The sequence below is a fragment of the Colletotrichum costaricense genome (genome assembly GCF_030867565.1).
Source record: "Colletotrichum costaricense strain IMI 309622 chromosome Unknown Scaffold_24.1, whole genome shotgun sequence".
Taxonomy (NCBI): Eukaryota; Fungi; Ascomycota; class Sordariomycetes; order Glomerellales; family Glomerellaceae; genus Colletotrichum; species Colletotrichum costaricense.
This window is the reverse complement of record NW_026848253.1, coordinates 515,852-540,358: the sequence shown is the minus strand read 5'-3', so window position 1 is coordinate 540,358 and position 24,507 is coordinate 515,852. Positions and strand designations below refer to the sequence as shown.

Here is a 24,507-nt window from a genome sequence, read left to right as displayed (position 1 = left end):
AACACTGCTACGCATACACTGCAAACCTTGGCCGTGTTGGTGCTCCCCAACAGGAGTACCAAAGCCAACCGATCCCTAATCACAAAGCAACACGCAGTCAGTGGGCTAGGAACCGACCGGTTGGGTGGCCACTACTTTGTAAGGCATGATGGGAGAGGCATAAGTAATCCAGCTAGGGTCGATTTGCTTTCGATAGCGAACCCGACAGCACAAAGACTCCTGCAACGGTGGCTGTGTTGGTTATCGGACGGTTGAGGGAGCTGAAGAAGGCTTACTTGGCTGCGACTTATATTCAAAGTTCTCACCTCCACCGGGTGCTCGATTTCCTGGGGAATATTGTTGACGGCTATGCACGGCCTTGTGGTCTTGCATTGGATGGCAACGAAGGGGTGCGAAACACAACCGGCTGACCTTGGAGGCGCTGACGGACGGTCCAGTGCCCAGTAGTCCAGTAGTCCAGTGGGATGAAATCGAGGCAAGGCGCCAACCAATTTGCCAAGAGCGGCGAGAACTCACCACCCTGCTCCGTGACTCTTGTGACGGCTTCATCGGGTTTGGTGTCGTGCTTGGTATTTGGCGAGAATGCCTAGTTGGTGCGGCCTGTATTCGTACAGGTGTATCCCGTGGTGTTGCATGAGCAAAGGGGGGGCTTGGGTGACCTGGAGAAGTTCAATATAGGCGTCTGGTGCCCCCCCCCCCCCCGTTTGACTTTCCCCGGAAATGCAACTGGGCATCTTGGGGCCGTCTTGAGATGGGATGGTCATGTAAGTCTGGGCTGGGCGCCTCGGCCAAGATAGGAGTGAAGGAACACGCCCTGTTGCATGGCGGTTCTCACTCGCGCTGGTACGGCTACGTGGACTTTTGGCTCATGCCTGATCACGAGCCACGATGGTACGGAGGGTCGGAGGGAATGTTGAAGACGGGAAGATTGAAACATTCAACGGAACCAGAGACAGACACGAGGCGAGTATGGTCTACGGCTACCTAGGCATGGTGAAGGCAACCCCAACTGGAGAGGCGGGGAAAAGAACAGACGATGGGCAAGTTGAGTGAGAGTCTACCTTGGGATAGCTGGATAGGTACTTATCCTGCGGCCGTTCGCCAATGCTGCTAGATGGGGCGAGTGGGTGACGGTCCTCTAAGGTGCAGCTGTCGTTGCGCCTCGAATCTTAAACGTCTGTAAGGTCGGCCGAAGGACACGGGCAGTGGAGAGCATGACGCTGAACCCAACCCCAAAGGTACTTTCATTACGTCCATTGCCTGCCTGTACTAAGGCAGAGACCTAGGGGAGGCAAGGTACCACGCCGTTCCAATTGACCCCAACGACGCATCTCCCGCCAAGGTACCTCATCTTTAGGGACGTCCAACGTGCAGTCGGTACCAACGGGAACCTGGAAGGCGTCCCTTCTTACTGGACGAGGGCGGCCGCGGATGCTGGAGCTTGAGCCATCTGCAGGACCTCAGTGAGTAAGTACGTACCTCGAGCATCATGGAGCATTGGAGATCCACTCGCCCTGCAGAGGCAACCTTGGGAACCTTGCAGTGGCAGCCAAGATTTCCCCCAAGCTCCCCGTCCTCCACCAGTCTGAGCCTGTCTCTGCAGTCCGCCTCTGCCTCTCTGCCACTCTCGCCGCTGCGTGCCGTGGTACATACGTCCTTCACCCGTCAGGTCCTTCCTTGCCCTCTCCTCAAATTCAAATACCTTGGGTTGCCCTGCCCCTACATATTCGACTTGCTTTCCTCAATAATCTTCCCAACACTCCTCCAACCTGACCGTGTTTCCCACCCTCTACCAAACAAACTCATCTGGACGGGCAGAATCCTTCCACTGTCGCAAAGGTAAAAACCGCCTTCGCGACCCGTCGCTTCCGCGCTTCGATACCCGCCTTTTCTAGAGCTTCTCCGATCCTCACACAGACGAAGTAGCCGAACCGTTACTCGCCAACTTTGCCCACCATGGCTCAGGTCCCGCCTCCCAAGTCGAAGCTCGACATCCTGCCCAGGATGCAGGCAAAGGGGCCCTTCTCCGTTCCCTCTCCCGGCGCCGAAGCCAAGGACGGCGAGACTCTGCCCCGCCGACTTCCCCAGGCGGTCCCCGACCTCATCACCGTCCCCGGCAGCGGCAAGATCACAACCACCTTCGAGCTCGTCAAGCAGAGCGCCGAGAAGTACGGCAACGCCAGGTGCTTGGGCTCGCGCAAGCTGGTCACTACCCACCGAGAGACCAAGAAAGTGAAGAAGATGGTTGACGGCGAGGAGCGCGAGGTCGACAAGCAATGGACCTACTTTGAGCTGAGCCCCTACGAATACATCACCTTCCACGAGTACGAGCGCCTTACCCTCCAGCTCGGCTCCGGTCTGCGCAAGATTGGCTTGACCAAGGCCGATCGTCTGCACCTCTACGCCGCCACGAGCCAACACTGGCTGGCAATGTCTCATGGCGCTGCCTCTCAGTCCATGCCCGTGGTCACCGCCTACGACACCCTCGGCGAAGAGGGACTCAAGTACTCCATGGTGGCTACCTCCGCCAAGGCCATCTTCCTCGACCCCCACCTGCTGCCTACGCTGGGCAACGTTCTCCAGGAGGCAAAGGACATTCGCTACGTTATCTGGAACAACCAGCACCAGATCCAGCAGACACACCTCGAGCAGCTCAAGTCTGCCCACCCCGAGATCCAGGTCATGAGCTTCGAGGAGTTGCGAAAGCTCGGCGAGGAGAACATGGTCGACCCGGTCCCTCCCGCCACCGAGGACCTGTGCTGCATCATGTACACATCTGGCTCAACCGGAACCCCCAAGGGTGTTCCCCTCAAGCACAAGGCCGTTGTGGCCGCTGGTATGTCTTTCCCCGGAACTGTGAGCAGACCCCCACTAACGAAGCAAAGTTGCTGGTGTGAGTGCCGTTGTTCAGCCCTTCATTGGCCCCGGCGACGGTCTCCTGACCTACCTCCCGCTCGCCCACATCCTCGAGTTCGTCTTTGAGAACGCCTGCATCTACTGGGGCACAACCATGGGCTACGGCAACCCCAAGACCCTGTCCGACAACTCTGTCCGCAACTGCGCCGGTGATATTCGGGAGTTCAAGCCCTCCGTCATGGTTGGTGTCCCCGCGGTGTGGGAGACTGTCAAGAAGGGCATTATCGCCAAGGTCAACGCCGGCAGCGCCCTCGTCAAGACTTTGTTTTGGAACGCCCTGTCTGCCAAGCAGCACATGATGAGCCTTGGTGTTCCCGGCACCGGCGTGCTCGATTCCGTGGTCTTCAAGAAGCTCAAGGAGGCCACCGGTGGGCGTCTCAAGCTTTGCATGAACGGAGGCGGTCCCATTGCGAAGGAAACCCAGCAGTTCATTTCAATGGCCATCGCCCCAATGATTATCGGCTACGGTCTCACAGAGACCACGGCCATGGGCTGCCTGACGAACCCGTTGGAGTTCAGCGTCAACAACATGGGCGCGATGCCCGCGTCCATTGAGATCAAGCTGGTCGACTTTGCCGAGGCCGGCTACTACGCCACCAACAAGCCCAACCCTCAGGGTGAGGTTTGGATCCGTGGACCCTCCGTTCTGGAGGAGTACTACCAGAACCCCAAGGAGACCAAGGAGGCCATCACCGAGGATGGTTGGTTCAAGACTGGCGACATTGGCGAGTTTGACAGCCAAGGTCACCTGAAGCTGATTGACCGCAAGAAGAACCTGGTCAAGACTCTCAACGGCGAGTACATTGCGCTCGAGAAGCTCGAGTCCATCTACCGCGCTGCTGCTGTGGTTGCCAACATTTGCATCTACGCCGACGCCAACAAGGCCAAGCCCATTGCCATCATCGTGCCTGCTGAGCCGGCTCTGATCAAGCTCGCGGAGAGCATCGGCGTCCAGGGCAGCAATCTGGAGGGGCTGGTGCACGACAAGAAGCTGCAGAGCGCCGTCCTCAAGGAGCTGCAGAATGCCGGCCGCTCAGGTGGCCTTTCTGGCATTGAAATCATTGAGGGCGTTGTCATGTCCGACGAGGAGTGGACACCACAAAATGTGAGCATCCTTGATTCATATTCCCAAGCAACTGCTAACCATTCCCAGGACCTCGTCACGGCCGCACAGAAACTTCAGCGCAAAAAGATCCTCGAAAAGTACAAGTCCGAGGTGAACAAGGCCTACGGTTCGTCTTAAGGGCGGGTCGTTTCCTTCACGTTTGATCATGTGGTTTGATCTTGTAATTCTCCCCTAATTTTGCGGCAACGGATTGGGTTGGCTACGGGACGCTTGATATCCAGGAGTATAGTGTTGTGTGTGTGTGCGCGCGCGTCCGGCCTTGTAGCAACGATTAACCTACCTTTATCCATCAGTATCTTGGCGGGTCTTATGGGTCGGGTCAAGGATGTGTTTTTTTTTAATCTAGCTCAGTTTCATTCCAAGTGTTCGTCTACAGGAACAACGCGGTGCTCGATTTCATCATCCCATGTGTGATTCGTTTGCTTGGTGGATTGACGTGGCGGAGACTGGGTGGTGCCGATGCGTTGTCATCCACCTGAACCCGGCCGGGCCGAGTCGGGGTCCCGGTCTCTGGGTCCGAGGATGCCGTGCCGGCGGGAGTTTCGGGGGTTGCTTAATTGTCATCATGACCGACCGCAGGCTGTTCCCTTCCATCCGACGACTCACTCAACCTGGCCGACATTGACCGTCCACAATACGATGGGAACGCGAGTGAAAAAAAAAAAAAAAAAAATAGGTCGCAGTAAATCATTGGAATACCATTCCTGCTAGCCCTGGATAATAAAAGTCGCACTTTGATCACTGCGCGCAGCTCGCCTTGCCCAAAAACACATATAATCATGAAAACAGACCCGAGGGCGTGTGGCGGTGGTATGAGAGCCTCCACCTGCTCCGCGCCACACTACACCAGGCCGTCGTAGAGAGACAGTGCCGACACAATCGTCTCGTCACGTTTGCTTCCCTCCTTGAACTCTTCCATGTCCAGGCTGCCGTTCTCGTCCTTGTCCATCATGCGGAAGATTTTCCGTACGCGCTTCTCGGGGGTGTCTTCGTCTTCAGGGAGCTTAACCATGGAGCCGACCTGCGCGTCATCTTTGTCAGCATTTTGTTGGGAGGGCGGGGTGCCGTGGATCGTGAACGCAACAAAAGCACCATACGCCCACTGAGAAGAGACTCACCATCTTGTAGATTGCCTCGACGATCTTGAGCATCTCATCGTAGCTGATCTTTCCGTCCCCATCAATGTCGTACAGCTGGAAAGCCCAGTCGAGTTTGTCCTCCATCTTGCCTCGGCTGGTAACACTGAGGGCGCAGATAAACTCCTTGAAGTCGATACTACCCGACTTGTCGCTGTCGAAGACGTTGAAGACATAATCTGCAAATGAACTTGGATCACCGAAGGGGAAGAATTGCCTATATATCTTCTGGAACTCTTCTTTGGTGAGCATGCCCGAGGGACAATCCTTGAGGAAGCCTGCCACGGATTGTCAGTTTGATTTCGGTACTGGGAAGATAGGCCTCGCGCGGAAACAGACGATCAAGCATAGATCGATGCTGACATACCCTTGTACCATTGCTGCAACTCCTTCTTGTCGAAATGGGTGGACTTCTGCAGTTCAGCTAGCTGCTCCTGGGAGAGCTTGGACTGACTAGAGGAGGAATATTGTTAGCTTGCGAGTCTGACGATCAAAGCGCGGTTGTTCCATGTTTCCGGAGAGGCGGATCGCCTCAACATGACATGCCCTCGGTCCATTTCTACCACACAATGGGACCGCAAGGAAAGGCACGTTTGGGGAGCGGGCAGACTTACGATTTGCCCATGGCTAACTACGAGCCTCGACGACTACTTCAGATACCGAGGTCCCGGGGGGCAGGTTTGGCTGGGTCGGCGGAAGAGCGGGATTGCGTGGTGGTGGGTGGCCTGCGTTTGTCGCGATGTGAGTCGTGGGACGGCGTCGGCGGCAAGAACACAGTGTCGTCGCTCGGAACGAGTGGGCCGATGCCGGCGCAGGCGAAAAGGCACTACTGGTCGCCGAGGAAAAGGAAAAGCGTTGAGTCGAACTGATCGTGGATTTTAGGCGACGGCGGAAGGGAGCGGCGCGTGGTCGAAGACTTCAAAGGAGGAACAAGGCTGGCGACAGAGGCAGAGTTGCGCTCCAAGGGCGGGGGAGGGGAAAGAAATAAAGGGCCCAGGATGCTGTCGCCTGTCGGTGGTGGTGGCCAGGCACTTTGGTGCAAGGTGCTTGCTTCTGACGCTGGCGGGGACAGGACCCGATGATTGCTCGGAAAGTTGGCGGCGGGGGGGATGGGCGGCTCCCTGTACGAAAGTAAAGGCGACGGTACCGAGCGTCCACAGAGTACGAGGTGGCCAAGACGTGAATAAACGGGGACAGAGTATCTACTATTGACCTAGTTGTCGGGCTGGATCGGCAGGGTTATGGATACCTTTACGTGCGGCTTGTGGTTTGCCAGTTGTAGGGAGACGAGGTTGCGAATCTTTGTTACTTGAAACCATAAGATGATAAACAACGAAGAGGAAGATGCTTGGTACGTCAGGTTGTAGAGTTGGATGAAGAATACGCGGGAGGTGTACAGAGGAAGGAAAAAGTCGTGGGTGGAACCTGTCGTAGCCAGGTGCGAATCTGGCCCGGAAGATAAGGTAAGCAAATGTTTGAAGCTATGAGCAGGCGCCACGCACACAGGTCCAGGCACACGTAGCGGGCACGGCACGGCAGGTAACAGCGGCGGAGGCGAAGGACTCGGAAGGAGACGCAGCAATGATCAACGCGACCGTCTGCAAAGCATCCAGGCATTGTGCCATGTGTGAGCACACCGCAGACAATTAATTGGCAGTACTTAGGTCCAAAGGCAAGGAATGACAGTGACGGACATTGCATCCGCCCAGTGGCAGAGCGGTTACAACTGACAGGAGCTCTACGTAGGTGCGCTATCCAGTAATGTCGCAGCGAATCCAATACTTTTGGTAGAGAAATGACCGGGATGCTTGTAGCGTAAGGTACCTTAGTGCTTCATTAACACCCGCCACCTGCCACATCTGTAAGGTGACGAAGGACTGGGATAATTGACTTTGCGTCGTTGAGTCCCTCAACTATGCCATTCGTCCTCGAATTCAGACCTCTCTGAACGAGCCCGTATCTTTGTGAGCAACATTTCAAATGAAGGTTGTTCTATGAATCCGAGACTTGGCTTGATTTGTCGAGGTCAATCTCAGTGTCCAAGTGCCTTGGAGCACGGTTCATTCAGGGTGTCAGAAACATGAAGAAACACCCGACACCAACGTGGAATACGCCGCGAAGCGTTGAATAGTAGGTATGTTGCGTGGCCAGGTACCATGTATCCCCTACAAACAGCCCTCGGACGATGAGTGGTCGTCGACGTCGACCTTGAGAAGCAGGGGCTTGGCGCTTCGCCCACTAAGACGTCGGCTCATGAACTCAGCCCCCAAGCCAGAACCCCAATCGGCGGGATGCCACGATTGCCACAGGGCTCACCGTCTCTCTCGCCTCGGGTCATTCGTACATGGTGTGGATGTCGACTGGGATATGTGCCCGCATGACGTTACCAAGTGTCAATCCTTGGGATTAGAAGGCACCTTCCTACGTGCCTACCTGACGACCTGGACCGGCGTCTAAGTACTAGTACACATCTCACACTCATCGCTCTCTCTAAGTCTCTGAGGGCTCCCTCATAGCCTTTGCCCACATCACGATCTGAGTGTCAACCACACCTTCAAGACGGCCTCCAACTAACCTCGCTTTGAGTCCCTCAGCCACACTTTGTCGACTAGACTGCCACGCATCTCCAGACTTGAGCAAACTCTGAAGATTCAGCCTCACTCTGGAAACACCATGCGGGCCCTCCTCGTCCGATCATCGAGGCTCGGCCACTCAACCACCGAAAAACTCCACCGACTGCCGGGACCCAATACTTCGTCCACTTCGGAGCCCATCACGCAAAAGGAAGCTCCCTTGGCGCGCCCCGGTCGTCGCACGAAGAAAACCGCCACCAATTCTTGTGGGCAGGAATGTAGAGCCAACGCATCATCAGGAACGCGATCCACGGTACCGGAGGCCACCACGCATGAACACCTTCCTCGAACGTCGTGTCTCGGTTTGTCAAAAGAAGTGGGATCGTTGTCGTCTTTTCCAGAATACGTCAGGCATTTCAAAGTTTCTAGAGATGATGAAGTAGCGTACTCACCTTGAGCTTGGGATCACCCATTCTGCCGAGCAGCTTCTTCATGAGCTTCTCATACCACTCATCCCAATTGCGGTCGTACTCATTCAGCTTGAGCAGCGAGTCAATCTCATCGCTGAGATGCTCCTGCAGGACGGGCATGAACGAGTCGATGATGCTTTTGAGCTTCCCTCCGCTGTACGCCTCTTCGCCCTTTTGGACCTTGTCCAAGTAGCCCATGTACGCGTGCAGGCCGTCGTGGAAAGCTTCGTGCTGCGCGACGTTGGCCCGCATCAGCCCCGGCACGCCGGCCAGCTGTTCAATCTCGGGGAACACCTCCGTCTCTTCCGTCTCGTGGTGCTCCTCCACCATCTTGCTCCATTCTATCGCGTATGACACAAAGTCCTGGACGTCGTTGGGGGACTTCTCCACGTTGATGCACTGCAAGTAGACAGTGTTGATGATCCGGAGGATGAGATTGTGAATGATGGTCATTTCCTCGGCCATGCGGTTCACACCTGCCGTCTTGACCCCTTTCTGTGTGCAGATGGTTAGTCTTCGTCGAGTCTCAATGGCTGCAAAGGGACTTACCTTGGTTCCCGCACGGGTGCTACTAATGAGCTCAAACGGCCCATCGGCCCAAGCCTTCTTGCTAGACATGGTTTGATATCGAACGTGAGCTTGCGAGACAGATGAGCGCCACCCAGATGAGAATCGACGTTGAAAACCTCATTTTATATCAATACTGAGCGCCCTCATCTCCGCACAACACCGCTCTTGCTATCCAGATCCACGGCGGAAGCGCTTACACGTAGCGCCAGCCAAGTAATCCTCTGGCGTAGAACTCTCTCGCAAAAAAGGTGAGATGAAGGATTCAGAGTGCTGACGAGAGCACCCAACGCGGCAACACGTCGTCTTGTCAATCCAAAGAAGAGGCTTTGACCCCAGTGCTTACACCTCAGCTCGCTCTTCTGCCCTATCAGCGCACCTTCATTATCACGTCGTCCCGTCTGGTTGGCTCATCTTAATCCTGATGCCTTGATGGAGGTAAGTCCAAGGAACGAGGACCCCCAGACGACCCCCATCACTGCTTTCATCCTGATTGGCATCGAGCAAAAGGACAACGCGTTCAATAGTGTGTATGTAAGTATATATGCGTCACGCTCCAAAAAGCGAAGACGTGGTGGTCCGTAAAGGGTCTGCCCATGTAAACGCCGTGGCCGAAAACAAAGTAGGCTTGCTTCCCGCCCAAATCCCTAAGTGCCACAAAGCGAGAGGAATTGGTGATTAAAGCGCAAGGAAATGATTCAAATGCCCATGTCTCATGAAGCTTGTTTATCCTCCCAAACCAGTTCCGTTCGATGCCGTGCCCTCCATCATCGCCGTATGATAAGAAACAGAATGAACCCCCCGCCATGCGTAAAACACCCCAAGCACGACACCCAACCCAACCCAGCAATTGCTTTTTGTATCCCTCTCGCGTTCCACACATTACCCGACAACGGCCTTCATGCTCAGACTCTCCAGGAACCCTCCCAGATCCTCCTTCTTGACCTCCACTACGCAGTGCTCAAAGCTGTCTATCCGTACCCGGGCATTGGTCTCCGCCACCACCTCCTGGAACGCCGATCCGAAGCGGTTGAGGCCGTAGCCCTTCTCCTTGGCGTCCTCCTCCTCTTCCTCGTCCTCCGAGTCCGAGCCGTCAGACGCCTCCGACTCGGTATCGAGCTCGTCAAAGTCTGCATCGTCATCTCCCGCCGCCCGACGCGCCGCGCGCTTCTCCTCGCGGATCTTTTGCTTGTTACGCCGTGACTCTTCCCGCTGGTTGGCCTTCTCGCCCTTGGCCGCCTGCCGCTTCTTGGCAGCCTCGCGATCGAGGAAAGTGGTATCCGGGCCGCCGCCGCCGCCGGTGCCGACAACGAGGTAAACGCCGCGCTTGTCGTTAAGGCTGGCGACGACGAGGGGCGTGCCGCGTCCACCGTGGGAGAGGCGACCCGTGGTATCCTTTTCCTGCTCGACGAGGGCCTCGCCAACCCAGAGAGCGAGCTTGGTGAGCGCGGCCGGGTGGCCAAAGACGGGCACGTCGGGGCCTTCCTTGACCACGCACATGCGGAACGCTCTGAGGTGTTTGATTTGTTTCTTGTTGATGAGTGATGTGCCGGTGCGGTAGATTGCGCGGTGGAGAAACTGGGCAGTTGGCAGTCCTGCTTTGAGAGCATCGATGCTTCACGATGTTAGTACGTGCTCATGTAAAGTGCGCGAATCACTTACTCTTCCAAAGCGTCGTATGCTTCCCAGAAACGCGCAACCCACTCCTCTCCTTGCGCAGCAACAACCTCCTCGTCGTCCACATCCTCAAACTGGTCTTTCGGTGCTTGCGTGAGCTCGGCGACGTCGTTGTGCTTGCCCACCTCCAACAGAGCACCAATAACGACGCCCACGTCTTGTGCGCTCAGAGTCGCCCGCCAGCCCCAGCTGCGGACAAAGCCCCAGCCGTCCTTTGCGCCAGCGCGGTCTCTCCCGTCCGTGTCGACTGAAGGGACCATGTCGTCCAAGTTGTAGAGAGAAGCATATTTGAGCAGCTTTGTCCGGAGCTCTCTCTTCAACATCATGTCCATGTGCGTGTAGCTCTGCTTGCACTGAACCAGACTGACGCCCATCTTGGCCAGGAGCTTGTGGAGCCTCTTCAGACCCGTGTCGCTCCACGTCTTGAGCCGGGCAAAGAGGTATGGCGAGTGCAGCATGCTGTCGTACAGACTCCAGTGTCTGATGAGGAGAAACTTGGGCTCTGGCGACAGCCTGATGCTTGTGTCTTCGGGGCTGCGGGCCGTTGTGGGGATGATGCCAGAGTTCTCAGCAGCAGACGGACGGCCGCGGACGACTTCGGGCGGATTCAGGCGTCGAACCTCGTCTCTCAGCAGCTGGCGGATACGTGCGCCGCGGACACCCATCCACCCATTTCCTTGTCCCCGGTCCGAGTTGCGGACGGGCACCGCGATACCTGCAGATGACCTTCCGTACAGCTCCATAGACGTGACACCAACGATGGCGAGCCACAAGAGGTCGTTGTCGTCCCGGCCGAGCTCCGACGCGAGAGAGTACATCATGGAGGATATCGGCTCGGAGAAGGAAGCACCGATCTTGTAGTATTTGCGGAGAACGGTCTCCTTTTCTCTCCGCAGGCGCAAGAGGCGTCGCCGCAGGACCCTGGCAGATGGCGCGGGCGGTGGTTGAGCAGCTGATGGAGGTTCCAGGGGATCGCTCGAGAGAACCATGCCTGCGTCTCGTAGAGATACGAGCCCTCTGTGAGCTGGCCGTCGTGGAGATGAGGGGATCGAGGAAGACTGCTACGTGTTAGTGGGCATGGAAACAGAATGACGCGTTACAACTTACAGAATTGCTTCTCCTCCGCTGGTGCGGCCTATCGTCTGTGTCACTGGACTCGTCCTCCTCGTCTCGGTCCGACCAGCTTTTCCGCTTCTGGCCAGCGTGTGCTGGCTCTTCAAAAAGATCCTCGTCCTCGGCATCATCGTCATCGTCGTCCAAGTCCTCGCCGTCGTCATCGATTTCGGGCATATCAAGCAATGCCAGATAGGCTTCCTTTTCCGCGGCAAGGTCATCCTCAATGTCGCCATCGTCAAACACAACGATGCCCCCCTTGCCTGGCTTGTAGGCGCGATCAATCCGACCAGCCATCACGCCTGGCGGACACCTGGACTGGAGCGAGGCACCTTCCTCGACGGCCGGTTCCAGTGGGAAGCCACCAAATACGTTGCCCAAGTTCCACGGACGGTGCGAGTCCATGACCCAGACCTCGACGCCGCCAAAGGTCACCTCCTCTCCCTCGGGTTCCAGTCCCAGCAGACTTCCAAGATCAACCATGCCGCCGAGACCGAGGCACACAACAACGCCTCCACTCCCTCCTTGCGGTTCCATCATGGGCTGGACCAAGTCCCGGCCGGCGCGTTCGAGGTCGGCATATCCGGAGACGGGCTGGATCTTGTGGGGGATATAGTCGTGCTTCAACAGGCGAGTCAGGATTCGACATGCGCATAGGGAATCGGGTTCGAGGGCGACGAGAACGAGTACGGGAGGGGACAGCGGGTGTCGCGTGTTCTGGAGGTGGGTGTATAGTTTGGATATCAGAGACCGTGGAAGATACATGGCTAGGAGGATTTTGACGCGTTTCCACGGTGTGTATCGAGCGACCTCATGGGTTGCAAAATGGTTGTTGTCTCTCTTGTGTGGACGCGGTTGGGAGGGGGCTCTACGGCGGGTGCAATGGGGCCGACGGCGGGCGGACTGTCGCGAAGAGTAGTCGAGAGCAAGCGAAAAGATGAAAGATTGCAAGCCGTGAGATGCGTAGGTTTGAGGCTCAGAGGCTGAAAAGGACGGCTCTCTAGCGTGGGGTATATCAAAGTGCAGAAGAATCGACGGTGGGTAACAAACAGTAAGTATTCTGCCTCATGGGAGCGTAAGGTGAGGTAAGGTAGGGTAAAGTGGTAAAGGTATTATTTGGTGTGGTGGTGGTGGTGGTGGTGGCCCAGGCCCGAGTCAGAATCGAGTGATTGAGTGCAAAAGTGAGAGTGACGCGCTGGACGCGGTCTGCCAGACTTTAGCGACGCGTTTAGGTGCGCTACCAGCTGTTTGCGACGTGCTGATCTGGGAACCTGTTAGATCCACGGGAAGAAGTGGACCGTGCAGTCGGCCGAGTGCACGGATCAACCGATTGCGGGACGCCGGGACAACCCCGCTCCACTTTCAGTCGTCCGTCCTAACGCCGATGAGGACATGAAGGTTCTCACTCCTATTTCCACCTCTACCTTAGGTACCTTACCTACCTTATCAGGTATCATTTGAAAGTGTCTCTCGTTTCTCAAATCTACAAGCTTCATGCCTTGTTGTCCTTGGCTTTTCTTCCAAGGTCTCTAACAAAGCGAGCAAACACGAGTCCAACGGTGCGCCCCATACCTTCTCCACTTGGTCGGCTAGTCTACCTATTTTCCAGCCGACATTGGTTGATCAGCGTCCCTCTCATTGCTCTTCAAAGTACCTCACTACAGACAGGTACTCCGCATTACATAGGTACCTATCCATGAGCCTTGGCTGGCCGTCTACGAATTGGACCACGGGGGTAACGGAGTTGTCGTCCGAAGTAGCTTTCAATGGCGCCCTCCAGTGCTAGACCGTTAGCATCGCGGGCTATCGGTATCCTACCCATGGGAACCGCTTTGTCTGCTTGAGATGTTCATCAGTAGATAATCCTAGCTCGTCACTGTCCGAATACACGCCACATCCCACATTAACACCCCGCATCACTTCACTGCTCGCACCGACGCGCGCTGTGCACTACTGTCTGTGTATGTGGTGACCGCCATCTCTGAGAGACCGAAACACACTCTGCAGTCTGCTTATGCGCGACCTCCTCGAAACGGCAAAGCTTCGATCCCCTGCTTCTGCTGCTACTTGCCCATCACAGTGGACTTGAGAGAATCGCTTCCACAGAACTCATCGCTCCCGGGCCCTTAATGACGCCGCCCGGCCGATGATGGTATAGACACCGCTCAATATCATACATAGCCGCTACCTTGCCTCACTCACGCCCTTGCCTGCCCACACAAACGTCTTCCTGTAAGCTCGCCGTTGGATCGGCCCAGTCTCCAACGGCCTTCTATCCTGTACCTCCGCACCGCTGCCGGCACCGCATGCGGCGCTGTTTCTAGCTCGCCGTGTCCTTGGAACCAGACGGACATTCACACCGCTCCAGCCTGTTGGCACCGGTTCAACCGCTGTGCCACCCTTCTGGGCACATTTGGTACACCAACAGCTGCAGAGAAGGGGGAGCTGTTGCTTGGTGATTGGCTTACCATCTAGTTGGTACGAATTCCGATTCCTAGTACCAGGTACTGTTCGTCTCTCAAATTCCTCAACTCTGGTTTTCTCCCAACCCTTTTCCGCCCGCCCATTACTTTCTTCTCTGATTCCCACGTACGAGTTGCTCCTCTGGTGCGTGCAGCCAGCTGGGCTTGCCGAACGAGTCATCTGCAAGACTGACAATGCTGTGACCGTTCTCAGGCTTGTCTTGCTCGACCATTGTACGTTAATTCGGTAGCTTCGCCCAGAAATGCGCCACCACATAATCCAGCAGGCTTCATCAGACCGTGGTGTTGTTGGCTCATACCGGATACTCACCGATACTTTAGAAATCACACTTACCCTATCTCACCACCAAAGGGCCACCTCAGACGCGGTGAACCGTCTCACGCGAGCGGTGTTGCCATAATCACACCCCTAGTCTGACGGCCCTCGAAAACCGTCTACAAACCCGCCATCATGAACATGTCCAGCAGCGAGCCCATAGAGCCTGCTCCACCAAACATGTTGGACGAGGACGAAGACTTTGAGGGGTCAGACTACGGAGGATCAGACTATGGAGAATCCCTCGCCTCTTCGGGCTTCACCTCGCTCGCTTCCCGTGTGATGAAGCACTCACACGAGGGTGGAAGGTGCGTAGATCATGTCTTCATGGTTCATCCCCTGGGAAGAGAAACGCGGAAACTAAGTTCACGTACCGTCAGACGCTATCAATCCTTCCTGCAAGGCATCTACCCTCTTCCGAATGATGAGACGGAGCAGTTCCGCGAAGAGATGAAGCACCAGCTTGTAAAACGCCTCCTTGATGAGAACGACTACCTGGCACCAATTGGTGACCACCCGCAAAAGATCATGGATATCGGCACCGGCACCGGCCTCTGGGCCGTTGACAGTAAGCCCTCGTTGTTCACGCCGGTTGGGACTCTATAAATCTGACTCACCAAAAGTCGCGGACAAATTCCCTAGCGCACACGTCATCGGCGTCGACATATCGCCTATTCAAAACTGTTACGCGCCGCAGAACGTTGACTGGAGAATCGACGACATTGAAGAGACCTGGTCGCCGCTGTACGCCAACTTGGACTTTGTCCACATGCGCTCCGTCTGTGTGACGCTTCGACAGCCAGTCAAGGTCATCCACTCGGCGTACCAGTAAGACCCCTTGTCTCTGCCCGCTATATCAAGTTTCTGAAATAAGTCTCTGACGTCCGTAGAAACCTCAAACCAGGCGGCTGGATCGAGTTCCAAGACGCCGGCGTCAGAATCGGGTGCGACGACAACACCCTACCCCCAGACTACGCGCCCGCCAAATTCATGGACAGGTTCATCAGCACCTTCAAGACGCACTACGGCTGGGACCTCGAGTTCCCAAACGTCCTGCCCGACATCCTGCGCGAGGCCGGCTTCGTCAACATCCGCTACCGCTTCTTCAAGCTGCCCATCGGGCCCTGGGCCAAGGACCGCCAACAGCGCGAGATCGGCCTGTTCCTCAGCAAGGACGTGCTGTGGCAGCTCGTCCGCGCCGTGCTCGTCAAGTGGGCGCAGCTCGGGCTAACCAAGCAGGAAGCCGATACCATGGAACAGGACATCCGGAAAGCGTTCCACGACACACGCATACATGGATATCTTCCGTGGATCTCCGTCTGGGCTCAGAAGCCGCCCACCTGAGGCAGGACGCTGCGGTCTTTGCACTCTTGGATGAGATGTGTTTGATGGTAGCCAGCCAGCCAGCCAGCCAGACAATATCACCCGGCCCGCCCGCGCAGGTCATGCAGCCGCGACAGGCGACGGCGAGGCTGTGGCGTTTCGGTACGCTCGTCAGTGCCCTTTGGCTGATTGGTTGATGTTGGTGGCACGGCATGCATTGTACGGCGTGATTCGACTTGCTGGGAGTGCGGGCACGCGCACGTCTGACAGCATTCGTGTCGGCACGCTTCCTGGTCAAGCCACCACTCGCCTGGCGACAGGAATGCTCATCGTCAGTCGGCAGTCGACAGAGAGAGCAAGCAATTCGTCCGCAATCGTTCGCAAGGCTGGCTTGGCGCCAGTCGACGGCAAACAACGTTGCAACGTGGCCAACGCCCATCTTTCATTCAAGCGAGAAACACTCCGGCCCCAGATCCATTTACGTGTTTGCCCCCCGGATCGTTTACGGTTTTCTTCCATAAGTTACATACACGTCAAAATACCCATGCCTACGTACATCACGCCACTCTGCAATGACATTGGCGCTAAAGTCCCAGACCTCCTCTTTCCTCCAACCCATGAAGCGGGTGAAGAGGGCCAACGTCATGGACTCGAGCCCGACACTGAAGTTGGCTTCTGTCCAGACGCCCAGGGTCTTGTGCTTGACGTCGCGCGGCCACTGGTTGATTGGCCACTTGAACTGGATCCGCACAATATCGACGAATCCAACGCTCGCCATCATCTCGGCCGCCCTGCCGCAGGTATCCAGGAGGAAGCCCGACCTTTGGCCGGCCTCCATCATCAGCTCGTTCCATCTGCCGAGGTCGCAGTCTGGCGGGATTGTTTCATCGTCACACCTCATGGGGAAGTCGATATCCTGGATCTCAAACCAACCCCCGGGGTTTAGGTTGCTCGAGACCACGTTAGCTGATGGGCGCCTACAAGGGGAGATGACCTACTCAAAGGCTTGTTGGTGGAAGTTTTGCCAATCCCTAAAAGCGCCCGTCATCATCATACAGTGAACATAGTCAAACTTTCTAGAAAAGCTCCACTCCTCCTCGAGGTCGTCGATTTCGTAATGCACGTTTGGCGGTGTGCTGGAGCGGTCAGATCTGATCAGTCTTTGTTATTCTGCCACACTCACAAGCCAGGCTGGACGGGCGAGAGATCTACGCCGACAACTTCGGCTTCTGGGTGTGCCTCGCCTGAATAGAGTCAGTAGATGTGTCATATTGAAGAGAGACTACTCGCCAAAGTCTATGGCCCACAGCCCTATGCCGCAGCCGACATCTAGGACTCTGTGGGGATGGTGGACCGGGGCAAAGTTGAGCCTGTTTTCAAAGGTCAACTGGCAGAGCTGATATTGAAAAGCTGCGAATAGTTAGAGGTCTGTCAAGCCATGTCGGAGCAGGGGCGTACCTTGTCGATCGAGTTCTTCCTAGACATGTGAACACGTTAGATGCGGCTCATCTGAATTGTACATACATACCTGATCAGTGGGCAAGACATATTTCCCGTCCTTGTATCCGTGATAGATTCTTCCGTTCTCCTCACGTGCCCGTACAATGCTTGATCGGAGTGATGCTGTTGAGGATGGCCATGCCTCGGACTGCCGTCTGTTTAAGCGTTGTTTTTGTCTGTACGCGCCCCAAATTACCTACTTCTCCCAGTGCTGAGTCTACATCACTCCCTCCAAGGCTTTGCATCTCGGCATCTTCAATGTCCTAGGATAGACCTTAGTAAGATGTCCTCAAGATCCCAACTCACAGACCCCTTTCCCGAGTGCTGACCTCATCTGGTTCCAGATCAACGTTTGTCCCGTGCGGGAAAACAATGTCTATCTGATGCATCGCATCAGGCACTCTTTCGGTCATGTCGATGGTTTGTTGTCGAGATCTGTGTCGCAGTTCCAGTAAACAAAGGGAAAACTCCAGAAACAGGAATCATCCCATCAGAGACGGAAGACTGTCAAGGCGTATCAGCTTGATATTCCCTTGCCGCTGCCAAACGCCTATTGAAAAGGGTAACGGACGACACCCGTGCCGGCGAGGGGAATCGTTCGGATGGGGTAATTGTGACGAGGCGACACAAAGAAGCAGCTTGCTTGTCATTCGAGCCTTCGGCTCCGTGTCACCAAAGGCGGCGTGCTGTCAACAAGTCCTAGTTGGCCCAACGAAGCACGCAGCGCATCACGGTCAGCAGTAGACGATGCGTGAGGTTAGTTGAACCCCCTCTCGAGAGCCTCGCCAGACCGGAGAGCAAGCTGCTGCTGCAGTTTGTTCCAACAGCAAAGCTTGATCCCAACACCTTTTCAGGTGCTTGGCGCTATCCGCAGGTGGCTTTGGTCATCACAGGCACAAACATACAGTAGCGGCAGTAACAACACTGTGTGTGTTGGCGTGAACGGTGCCTTACACAAACCGTATGCACGCGTCAGCCATAGCCGGAGTTTGTCGGCTTGGAGTGTCCACCGAGCGAGCTTTCAGTGCCCAGTCAGGACACGATACCTTCCACAGGAGGAAGCAGACGTGGTTGTGGCCGACGTTGCGGCGTTTTGAAAGCCGGGAAGCGTGGCATCGTGTCATCGGCCGTCTCGTCGAGAGCCGGATGCCTGCATACAATCATGCAGAACATCGGGTGGGCAGGCAAATACGGCCGGGTTTGTTGCCGCCGTCAACTGCAAGTTGCTAGCTTGATGCTGATGATGTGCGTCGTGGAGAACCAGGGGAATAGAAGAAAAGTCAATCACCACGACGACGAGGGTGTTCCCGGGACTGACTGCTGTCTTTGAGCATCGGTGTAACCAAACTAGAGTGGCTGCAATCCGGCTCGGGAGGGGCACCACGGGTAGCAAACAGGATAACGGCTCATGGGGAATCTCACATCGAATGTGACCACCCGTATACACGGTTGTCGGACAAGAGCTGCAGGATGGAGTTTAGCTTAAGTATTGCTGCTCATCTACCATAGTCTTGGGTGGCATAGTACTTATCACAGTTTGATGTCAATCCATATAGACGAGTCGGGTTGAAGACGTAGAGTTATGGTGAATAGCCTTTTTCGCGTGCTTGGGCGAGGTTGTCGAGATACCATCTGTCTGCTTCACCGAGATGCCTGTCATATAGTAGCCGCTGGCCGGAATCCGATGTCATGCGGGTGGAACGGGACGCTGCATATGACGGCTCACATTTCTATTTCTTTGCTAGAATGATTGAAGAAGAGTAGGATCCTCGACGGACGGAGCGGGTGGGAAAAGAGGTGAAGAGACTAGGGCGGAGGGTTGGGCCACGAGACGTGGTGATATTGGTGAATGAGAGAAGCCATGATCCATCTTGCCCGAAGGAGGTGCTTGGGATACCTTACATTAGCCACCCTCTCCATATTCAATGGGTGATGAAGTGAGAGAATAGACGGAGGTGCGGTGTCTTTCTTCACCCCGGCTGCCAAATTCACAGCTTCCCTTTCCGAGCTGCTTGCTGCTTGCTGCGTTCTGCTTGCTCTTTCCATCCCATTGCTGCGGAAAGCTCTTTCCCTGTGGTCTGTGGGTGGTGTAAACTGAATCAGACAAAGGAAGAAGGCGCTCTCATCGCCCGCTGCCTGCCGTCTACGCATACTTCTACGCTGTTGCCCTCCGTAGAGGTTGCCGAGTGTCAACTGCCCGGCCAAACTTTCCTTCCCTCTTCAAGTTTACTCCTCAGACTCACTCTCATCATCATTCTCTCACTTTTCTCATCTTACAAACTCACTCACTTCCTTATCCGACTCAACCCTCGAAACTGTCCCGTCACTTTCAACAATCCGAGACATTATGGCGACCATCGAGGAGCTCTCAGGCCACATCTGGAACCCGCTTCTGCTGTTCTTTACGGCCCTTTTCATATATCTGGGGTCCTTGAGCTACCGTTCATGGAACCGTCTCAGACACATCCCCGGACCACCAGGTGCCGCCTTGAGCAAGTGGTGGATGCTACGTAACACACTGGGTGGGCAGATGCATCTCGCTCTCAAGCGAGCCTGTGATGACTATGGTGAGTTCAAAACTCTCATCCCAGAAACACCACCAGCTCGCCTAGCTGGGTGATTTGTTCCGGGGGCCAAAAAGGGTCTCAGACACACATGCCGCCCAGCCAGGCAACATCAAGGGCAAACGGCCTGTTTGTTTCGACAGGCTGCTGACAGGGAACTTTGCTTTAGGCCCGGTCGTCCGCATCGGACCCAACGACTTGGTAACCAATGACTCGGAAATCCTTCGCCGCATGTGGGCGGTTCGCTCGCCATACCGCAAGGGCGCCTTCTACGAGGCCGTTCGCTTCGACCCCACGAGGGACAACCTCATCTCCATGAGAGATGACCACGAGCACAACGAGCTGCGCGCCAAGATGGCCATTGGCGTAAGTCTGCACTCATGTCTGTGTCTTTCCATACTCACACTGATCCCAGTATTCGGGTAAGGAGAATGAAGGTTTCGAAACCACCATCGACAGTCAGATACAGGCCTTTATCAGACTCATCGAGGAGCGATACGTGTCGACCACTGGTGCCTTTCGCCCGATGGACCTTTGCCAAAAGGTTCAATACCTCACGCTGGATATCATCACCTCCCTTGCATTTGGCTACCACTTCGGGTACGTCGAGCAAGATGCCGACGTTCATCAGTACATCAAGATGACTGAGCAGAGCATGCCCGTCATGATGACGCTCTCGGTATTCCCGCACCTGGCCAAGCTGCTGCAGTCGCCCCTATTCCGCCAAGCCATGCCCTCGGAGCATGACCGCGTGGGGTTCGGCAAGTTCATCGCGTGGGTAGCCCTTTTCTTTCTGGCTGTAAGCAACTAACATTACTAGTGTTGCTAAAAAGGTCGTGGCAGAGAGGCTCATGTCGGACAAGACGGCCAAGCGGCGAGACATGCTTGGATCGTTCCTCGCACACGGACTAACTCGAGAGGAGGCCGAAGGCGAGACATTGGTCCAGATCATGGCCGGGTCCGACACCACGGCGACCGCCATTCGAACGACCATGCTCTATCTGATGACGTCCCCCTCATGCTACTCCAAGCTCGCCAAGGAGGTGCGGGAGGCGGCCAACGTGGGCACAATCTCATCTCCCATGACCAACCGCGAGGCGGGCGGCCTTCAGTACCTACAGGCGGTCATCAAAGAAGGTTTGCGGGTGTTCCCTCCCGTCACCGGTCTCATGTCGACGACGGTGCCCGCGGGCGGCGACTTCATGCACGGCATGAGCATCCCCGAAGGCACCGACATTGGCTGGACAGCGTTTGGCGTGCTACGCTCCAAGGCAGTGTACGGCCCGGACGCCGACGTGTTTCGGCCTGAACGGTGGCTCGAGGCCGGCGAGGACGAGCTGAAGGCAATGACGGCGCAGTGGGAACTCGTCTTCAAGTACGGAAAGTGGCAGTGTCTCGGCAAGACGGTTGCTCTCATGGAGTTGAACAAGGTCTTTGTGGAGGTAAGTTACGGCGGGACCTTCCTAATTGTCAAAGTAAGAGTCTAATGCCGCGTATAGCTTCTTCGCCGTTTTGACTTTGCCCTGATTGACCCCGCCAAGTCGTGGAGCTCATTCTCGGCCGGCATATTCATCCAGTCCGACCTCTGGGTGAGAGTTCAGAAGCTCGGCTAGTCAGCTCAAGACTCGGACTTAGAGGCGCGTCGACCGTCGAGGGTCGAAGGGGTTGCAGGGAACGGAAACTCTGCGTAACGTGGTGAGCCAACTAATTGGCTTATAGATTGGCATATATGGCAGAGGCAGATTGACAATACACACTTTTTTCGTTGAATTGCGTGTGCGGATATGGCCGAGTTAACCAGGCCAAGACGCACAGGAGATGAAGACGCCCTAGTGATCGGAGGGCGTTGATCGTCTGTGAAGGGAAATCCCGAAAGCGAGTGTCCGCGAACTCCGGCCATCCGAGTCATGCAGGGTGAGTTCAGGAGGGCTGAGATATTCCCGTGTGGTCCTCCATCATTCACGCACACAATGTGTTCAGTCAAACAGGTCACCTGGAAGCCGTCTCGAAAAGTCTGGTGATGAGGTTGCGAATGTGATCAAGTTACGGATACAGAGACACCAATGGTGAGAGGAGGTTGTTGAGGTTGGTAGCTCCCCGCACTATTGCCATCCTGTGGCTTCCCAACGCAGCTAGACCTGGGGAGCGGACTTATTTCCCCATGGTCGACCAGTCTAAGCGAGCCCGACAGTCCGCGTGCTGCACGATAGTCGGCCCGCAACGTTGTTCTTCTCTTCGTACTTCATACTTGATAAAAAATATAACCCACTTCACAGCAATACGTAGTAAGGCAGTAAGAACGTCCGAAAGCTGACTAGTTACTCCCGTCGAAGGAACCGAATTGACTTTTGCTCGCACTTGTGTGAGAAACTCTGCCAAAGCAACTCAGGGCATTAGACTTCTAGAACGAAATGACGGATCCACGACGATCCCCTATCCCCAATGCTACCCAAGAGACGCCATCCCTGTCCGCGTTCGATTTGGGATGAACACGCAGGGGTCTGCAGCACGATGATGCCAGTAATAAACTTCGAGAGCTACTATTGTTGTTCTGTGCCCACTGCCCAGCTAGGCCCGCACTTTGCTATACGACTATGTCTCGGGGGCTATGTTTGGGATATAAGAGTTTCCCATCCCATCGTCGACCCGAAATGCTCTAGTCCAGCACCTTCACCGAACACTTCAACGACTGAGGAAGTAAAGGCACGATCACCATGAGTCTAACAAAGACCCTATTCTGTGCCGTTGGCCTCGCTGCCAACGTTGCACGCGTTGCCGCCGCCGATCTTGACGACTTCATTTCAAGTCAAAGAACCATTGCGCTCAATGGTGTTCTGAGCAACATAGGACCTGATGGCGCTTCGGTTGCAGGCGCAAGTGCCGGCATCGTCGTTGCCAGCCCTTCCAAGGCCGATCCCGACTGTAAGTGTGTTCACGAAAACGTGTTGCTCTCTTGCTGACTTGGCCAGACTTTTTCACGTGGACTCGCGATGCCGCCCTGACCATGAAGATGATTGTCGACGAGTTCATCCTCGGACACGACGAGCTCCAGGTTCATATTGAGGACTACTACAAGTCCCAGGCCGTTCTGCAGACCGTCGGCAACCCTTCCGGGTCATTTCTCCCCTCCGGTCGTGGCCTCGGCGAGGCAAAGTATCTCGTCGATGGCTCGCGCTTTAACGGCGAATGGGGTCGCCCGCAGAGAGACGGCCCGGCGTTGAGGGCCATCACGCTCATCACCTACTCCCGCTGGCTCATCGACAACGGGCAAGAGGCCAAGGCCAAGGATATTGTTTGGCCCATCATCTCCAACGATCTGTCGTACACCGCTCAGTACTGGTAAGCAGACTAATTTCTCATGGCTTTGCAGGCAGCTCACAATGATAGGAACTCCACTGGCTTCGACCTGTGGGAGGAGGTCAACGGCTCCAGCTTCTTCACCACCCAGAACCAGTACCGCGCCCTCGTCGAGGGAGCTGCGCTGGCCGAGTCGCTCTCCGCCAAGTGCACGGGATGTGAGTTGGCCCCGGACGTCCTCTGCTTTCTCCAGACGTACTGGAACGCCGTGGACGGCTACTACGTCGCCAATGTCAACACGCAGACGAAGCGCTCCGGCAAGGACGCCAACGTCATGCTTGGCTCGATTGCCGTCTTTGACGTGGCCGCGAGCTGCGAGGACCCGTCCATCCAGCCGTGCCACAGCAAGGCTCTGAGCAACTTCAAGGTCTGGGTCGACTCCTTCCGCAACGGCACGCTGTACCCCGTCAACGAGGGCATCGCGCAGGGTCAAGGTGTTGCTCTCGGTCGGTACATCGAGGACACGTACTACAACGGCAACCCTTGGTGAGTTGCGCTTTCAAGGTGTCAAGACGTTCAAGCTAACTAGCCAGGTACCTCATCACCCTCGGCGCCGCCGAGTTCCTCTACGACGCAGTGGCGCAGTGGAACGCCCACGGCCAGATCAAGGTCGACGCGACCTCCCTCCCCTTCTTCAAGGAACTCTACCCGACCGCCAGGGAGACGACCTACCAGAAGAACAGCAACTCCACTCTCGACTACGCCGGCATCGTCAAGGCCGTCAACGCCTACGCCGACTCCTTTGTCGAGATCGCACAAAAGTACACACCCGCCGACGGTGCCCTCGCCGAGCAGTTCAACAAGACTACCGGATCCCCGACCTCGGCCCGCGACCTCACCTGGTCCTACGCCGCCTTCATCACCATGGCCGAGCGCCGCGCCGGCCAGTACCCGCCCAGCTGGGTGCCTGAGGCCGCATCAGAGGTTCCCGCCACCTGCGCCGCCTCGACCACGACCGGCGTCTACGTTCCCGCCACCGCCGCCGGCGCGCCCGACGTCACGGGTTCCTGTACCGTGCCCGTCACCTTCCTCGTCAACGCCACCACCTACTACGGCGAAGGCCTCTCTCTCCTGGGCAACATTGCCGAGCTCGGCGCGTGGAACGTCGACAACGGACAGCCCATGTCGGCGTCTGGGTACACCGCCGAGCGCCCGCTCTGGAGCGTCGACGTTGAGCTTCCCGGCGGGTCCAACGTCAGCTACGTCTACGTGCGGAAACAGAGCTGCGGCTTTCTCTACGAGGAGAGGAACCGCACGCTCACGGTGCCGGCGTGCAACTCTACGCAAAAGGTGGTCACGGACGATGCGTGGGTTGGAAAGACGAATGGCTGCTAAAAAAAAAAGTACAAGTGCTATTCGCTAGCACGTTTGAATTCATTACATCGT

The 24,507-nt window shown here is 56.0% G+C and overlaps 10 protein-coding genes across 10 annotated transcripts; 4 read left to right on the top strand and 6 right to left on the bottom strand.

Moving 5' to 3' along the window:
• Positions 1-1,110: 1,110 nt before the first annotated feature.
• Positions 1,111-1,351, bottom strand: CCOS01_15568 (uncharacterized protein; the record flags this gene model as incomplete). Its single annotated transcript, XM_060463707.1, has 2 exons — positions 1,111-1,264; positions 1,311-1,351. 2 exons carry the CDS (start codon positions 1,349-1,351, stop codon positions 1,111-1,113), a joined length of 195 nt encoding a protein of 64 aa, XP_060305851.1.
• Positions 1,352-1,956: 605 nt separating this feature from the next.
• On the top strand, positions 1,957-4,159 carry CCOS01_15567 (AMP-binding enzyme; the record flags this gene model as incomplete). The annotated part of the gene is made up of 3 exons (XM_060463706.1): positions 1,957-2,836; positions 2,886-4,021; positions 4,070-4,159. The coding sequence occupies 3 exons, from the start codon at positions 1,957-1,959 to the stop codon at positions 4,157-4,159; spliced, it is 2,106 nt and encodes a 701-aa protein (XP_060305850.1).
• A 724-nt stretch (positions 4,160-4,883) lies between these two features.
• CCOS01_15566 (calcium-binding protein NCS-1) lies at positions 4,884-5,803 on the bottom strand (the record flags this gene model as incomplete). The annotated part of the gene is made up of 4 exons (XM_060463705.1): positions 4,884-5,063; positions 5,161-5,456; positions 5,546-5,631; positions 5,793-5,803. 4 exons carry the CDS (start codon positions 5,801-5,803, stop codon positions 4,884-4,886), a joined length of 573 nt encoding a protein of 190 aa, XP_060305849.1.
• A 2,148-nt stretch (positions 5,804-7,951) lies between these two features.
• CCOS01_15565 (hemerythrin HHE cation binding domain-containing protein) lies at positions 7,952-8,839 on the bottom strand (the record flags this gene model as incomplete). Its single annotated transcript, XM_060463704.1, has 3 exons — positions 7,952-8,143; positions 8,204-8,716; positions 8,771-8,839. 3 exons carry the CDS (start codon positions 8,837-8,839, stop codon positions 7,952-7,954), a joined length of 774 nt encoding a protein of 257 aa, XP_060305848.1.
• Positions 8,840-9,670: 831 nt separating this feature from the next.
• CCOS01_15564 (CDC45-like protein) lies at positions 9,671-12,343 on the bottom strand (the record flags this gene model as incomplete). The annotated part of the gene is made up of 3 exons (XM_060463703.1): positions 9,671-10,403; positions 10,451-11,523; positions 11,573-12,343. 3 exons carry the CDS (start codon positions 12,341-12,343, stop codon positions 9,671-9,673), a joined length of 2,577 nt encoding a protein of 858 aa, XP_060305847.1.
• Positions 12,344-13,641: 1,298 nt separating this feature from the next.
• On the bottom strand, positions 13,642-14,221 carry CCOS01_15563 (uncharacterized protein; the record flags this gene model as incomplete). Its single annotated transcript, XM_060463702.1, has 2 exons — positions 13,642-13,703; positions 13,870-14,221. The coding sequence occupies 2 exons, from the start codon at positions 14,219-14,221 to the stop codon at positions 13,642-13,644; spliced, it is 414 nt and encodes a 137-aa protein (XP_060305846.1).
• Positions 14,222-14,512: 291 nt separating this feature from the next.
• On the top strand, positions 14,513-15,721 carry CCOS01_15562 (methyltransferase domain-containing protein; the record flags this gene model as incomplete). Its single annotated transcript, XM_060463701.1, has 4 exons — positions 14,513-14,685; positions 14,758-14,945; positions 15,001-15,205; positions 15,268-15,721. The coding sequence occupies 4 exons, from the start codon at positions 14,513-14,515 to the stop codon at positions 15,719-15,721; spliced, it is 1,020 nt and encodes a 339-aa protein (XP_060305845.1).
• A 481-nt stretch (positions 15,722-16,202) lies between these two features.
• On the bottom strand, positions 16,203-17,613 carry CCOS01_15561 (methyltransferase; the record flags this gene model as incomplete). Its single annotated transcript, XM_060463700.1, has 7 exons — positions 16,203-16,650; positions 16,699-16,836; positions 16,884-16,944; positions 17,159-17,177; positions 17,229-17,348; positions 17,401-17,463; positions 17,530-17,613. 7 exons carry the CDS (start codon positions 17,611-17,613, stop codon positions 16,203-16,205), a joined length of 933 nt encoding a protein of 310 aa, XP_060305844.1.
• A 1,934-nt stretch (positions 17,614-19,547) lies between these two features.
• On the top strand, positions 19,548-21,377 carry CCOS01_15560 (cytochrome P450; the record flags this gene model as incomplete). The annotated part of the gene is made up of 5 exons (XM_060463699.1): positions 19,548-19,767; positions 19,934-20,130; positions 20,180-20,538; positions 20,585-21,206; positions 21,264-21,377. 5 exons carry the CDS (start codon positions 19,548-19,550, stop codon positions 21,375-21,377), a joined length of 1,512 nt encoding a protein of 503 aa, XP_060305843.1.
• Positions 21,378-22,478: 1,101 nt separating this feature from the next.
• CCOS01_15559 (glycosyl hydrolase family 15) lies at positions 22,479-24,456 on the top strand (the record flags this gene model as incomplete). Its single annotated transcript, XM_060463698.1, has 4 exons — positions 22,479-22,686; positions 22,734-23,103; positions 23,152-23,607; positions 23,655-24,456. 4 exons carry the CDS (start codon positions 22,479-22,481, stop codon positions 24,454-24,456), a joined length of 1,836 nt encoding a protein of 611 aa, XP_060305842.1.
• Between the last annotated feature and the right edge of the window lie 51 nt (positions 24,457-24,507).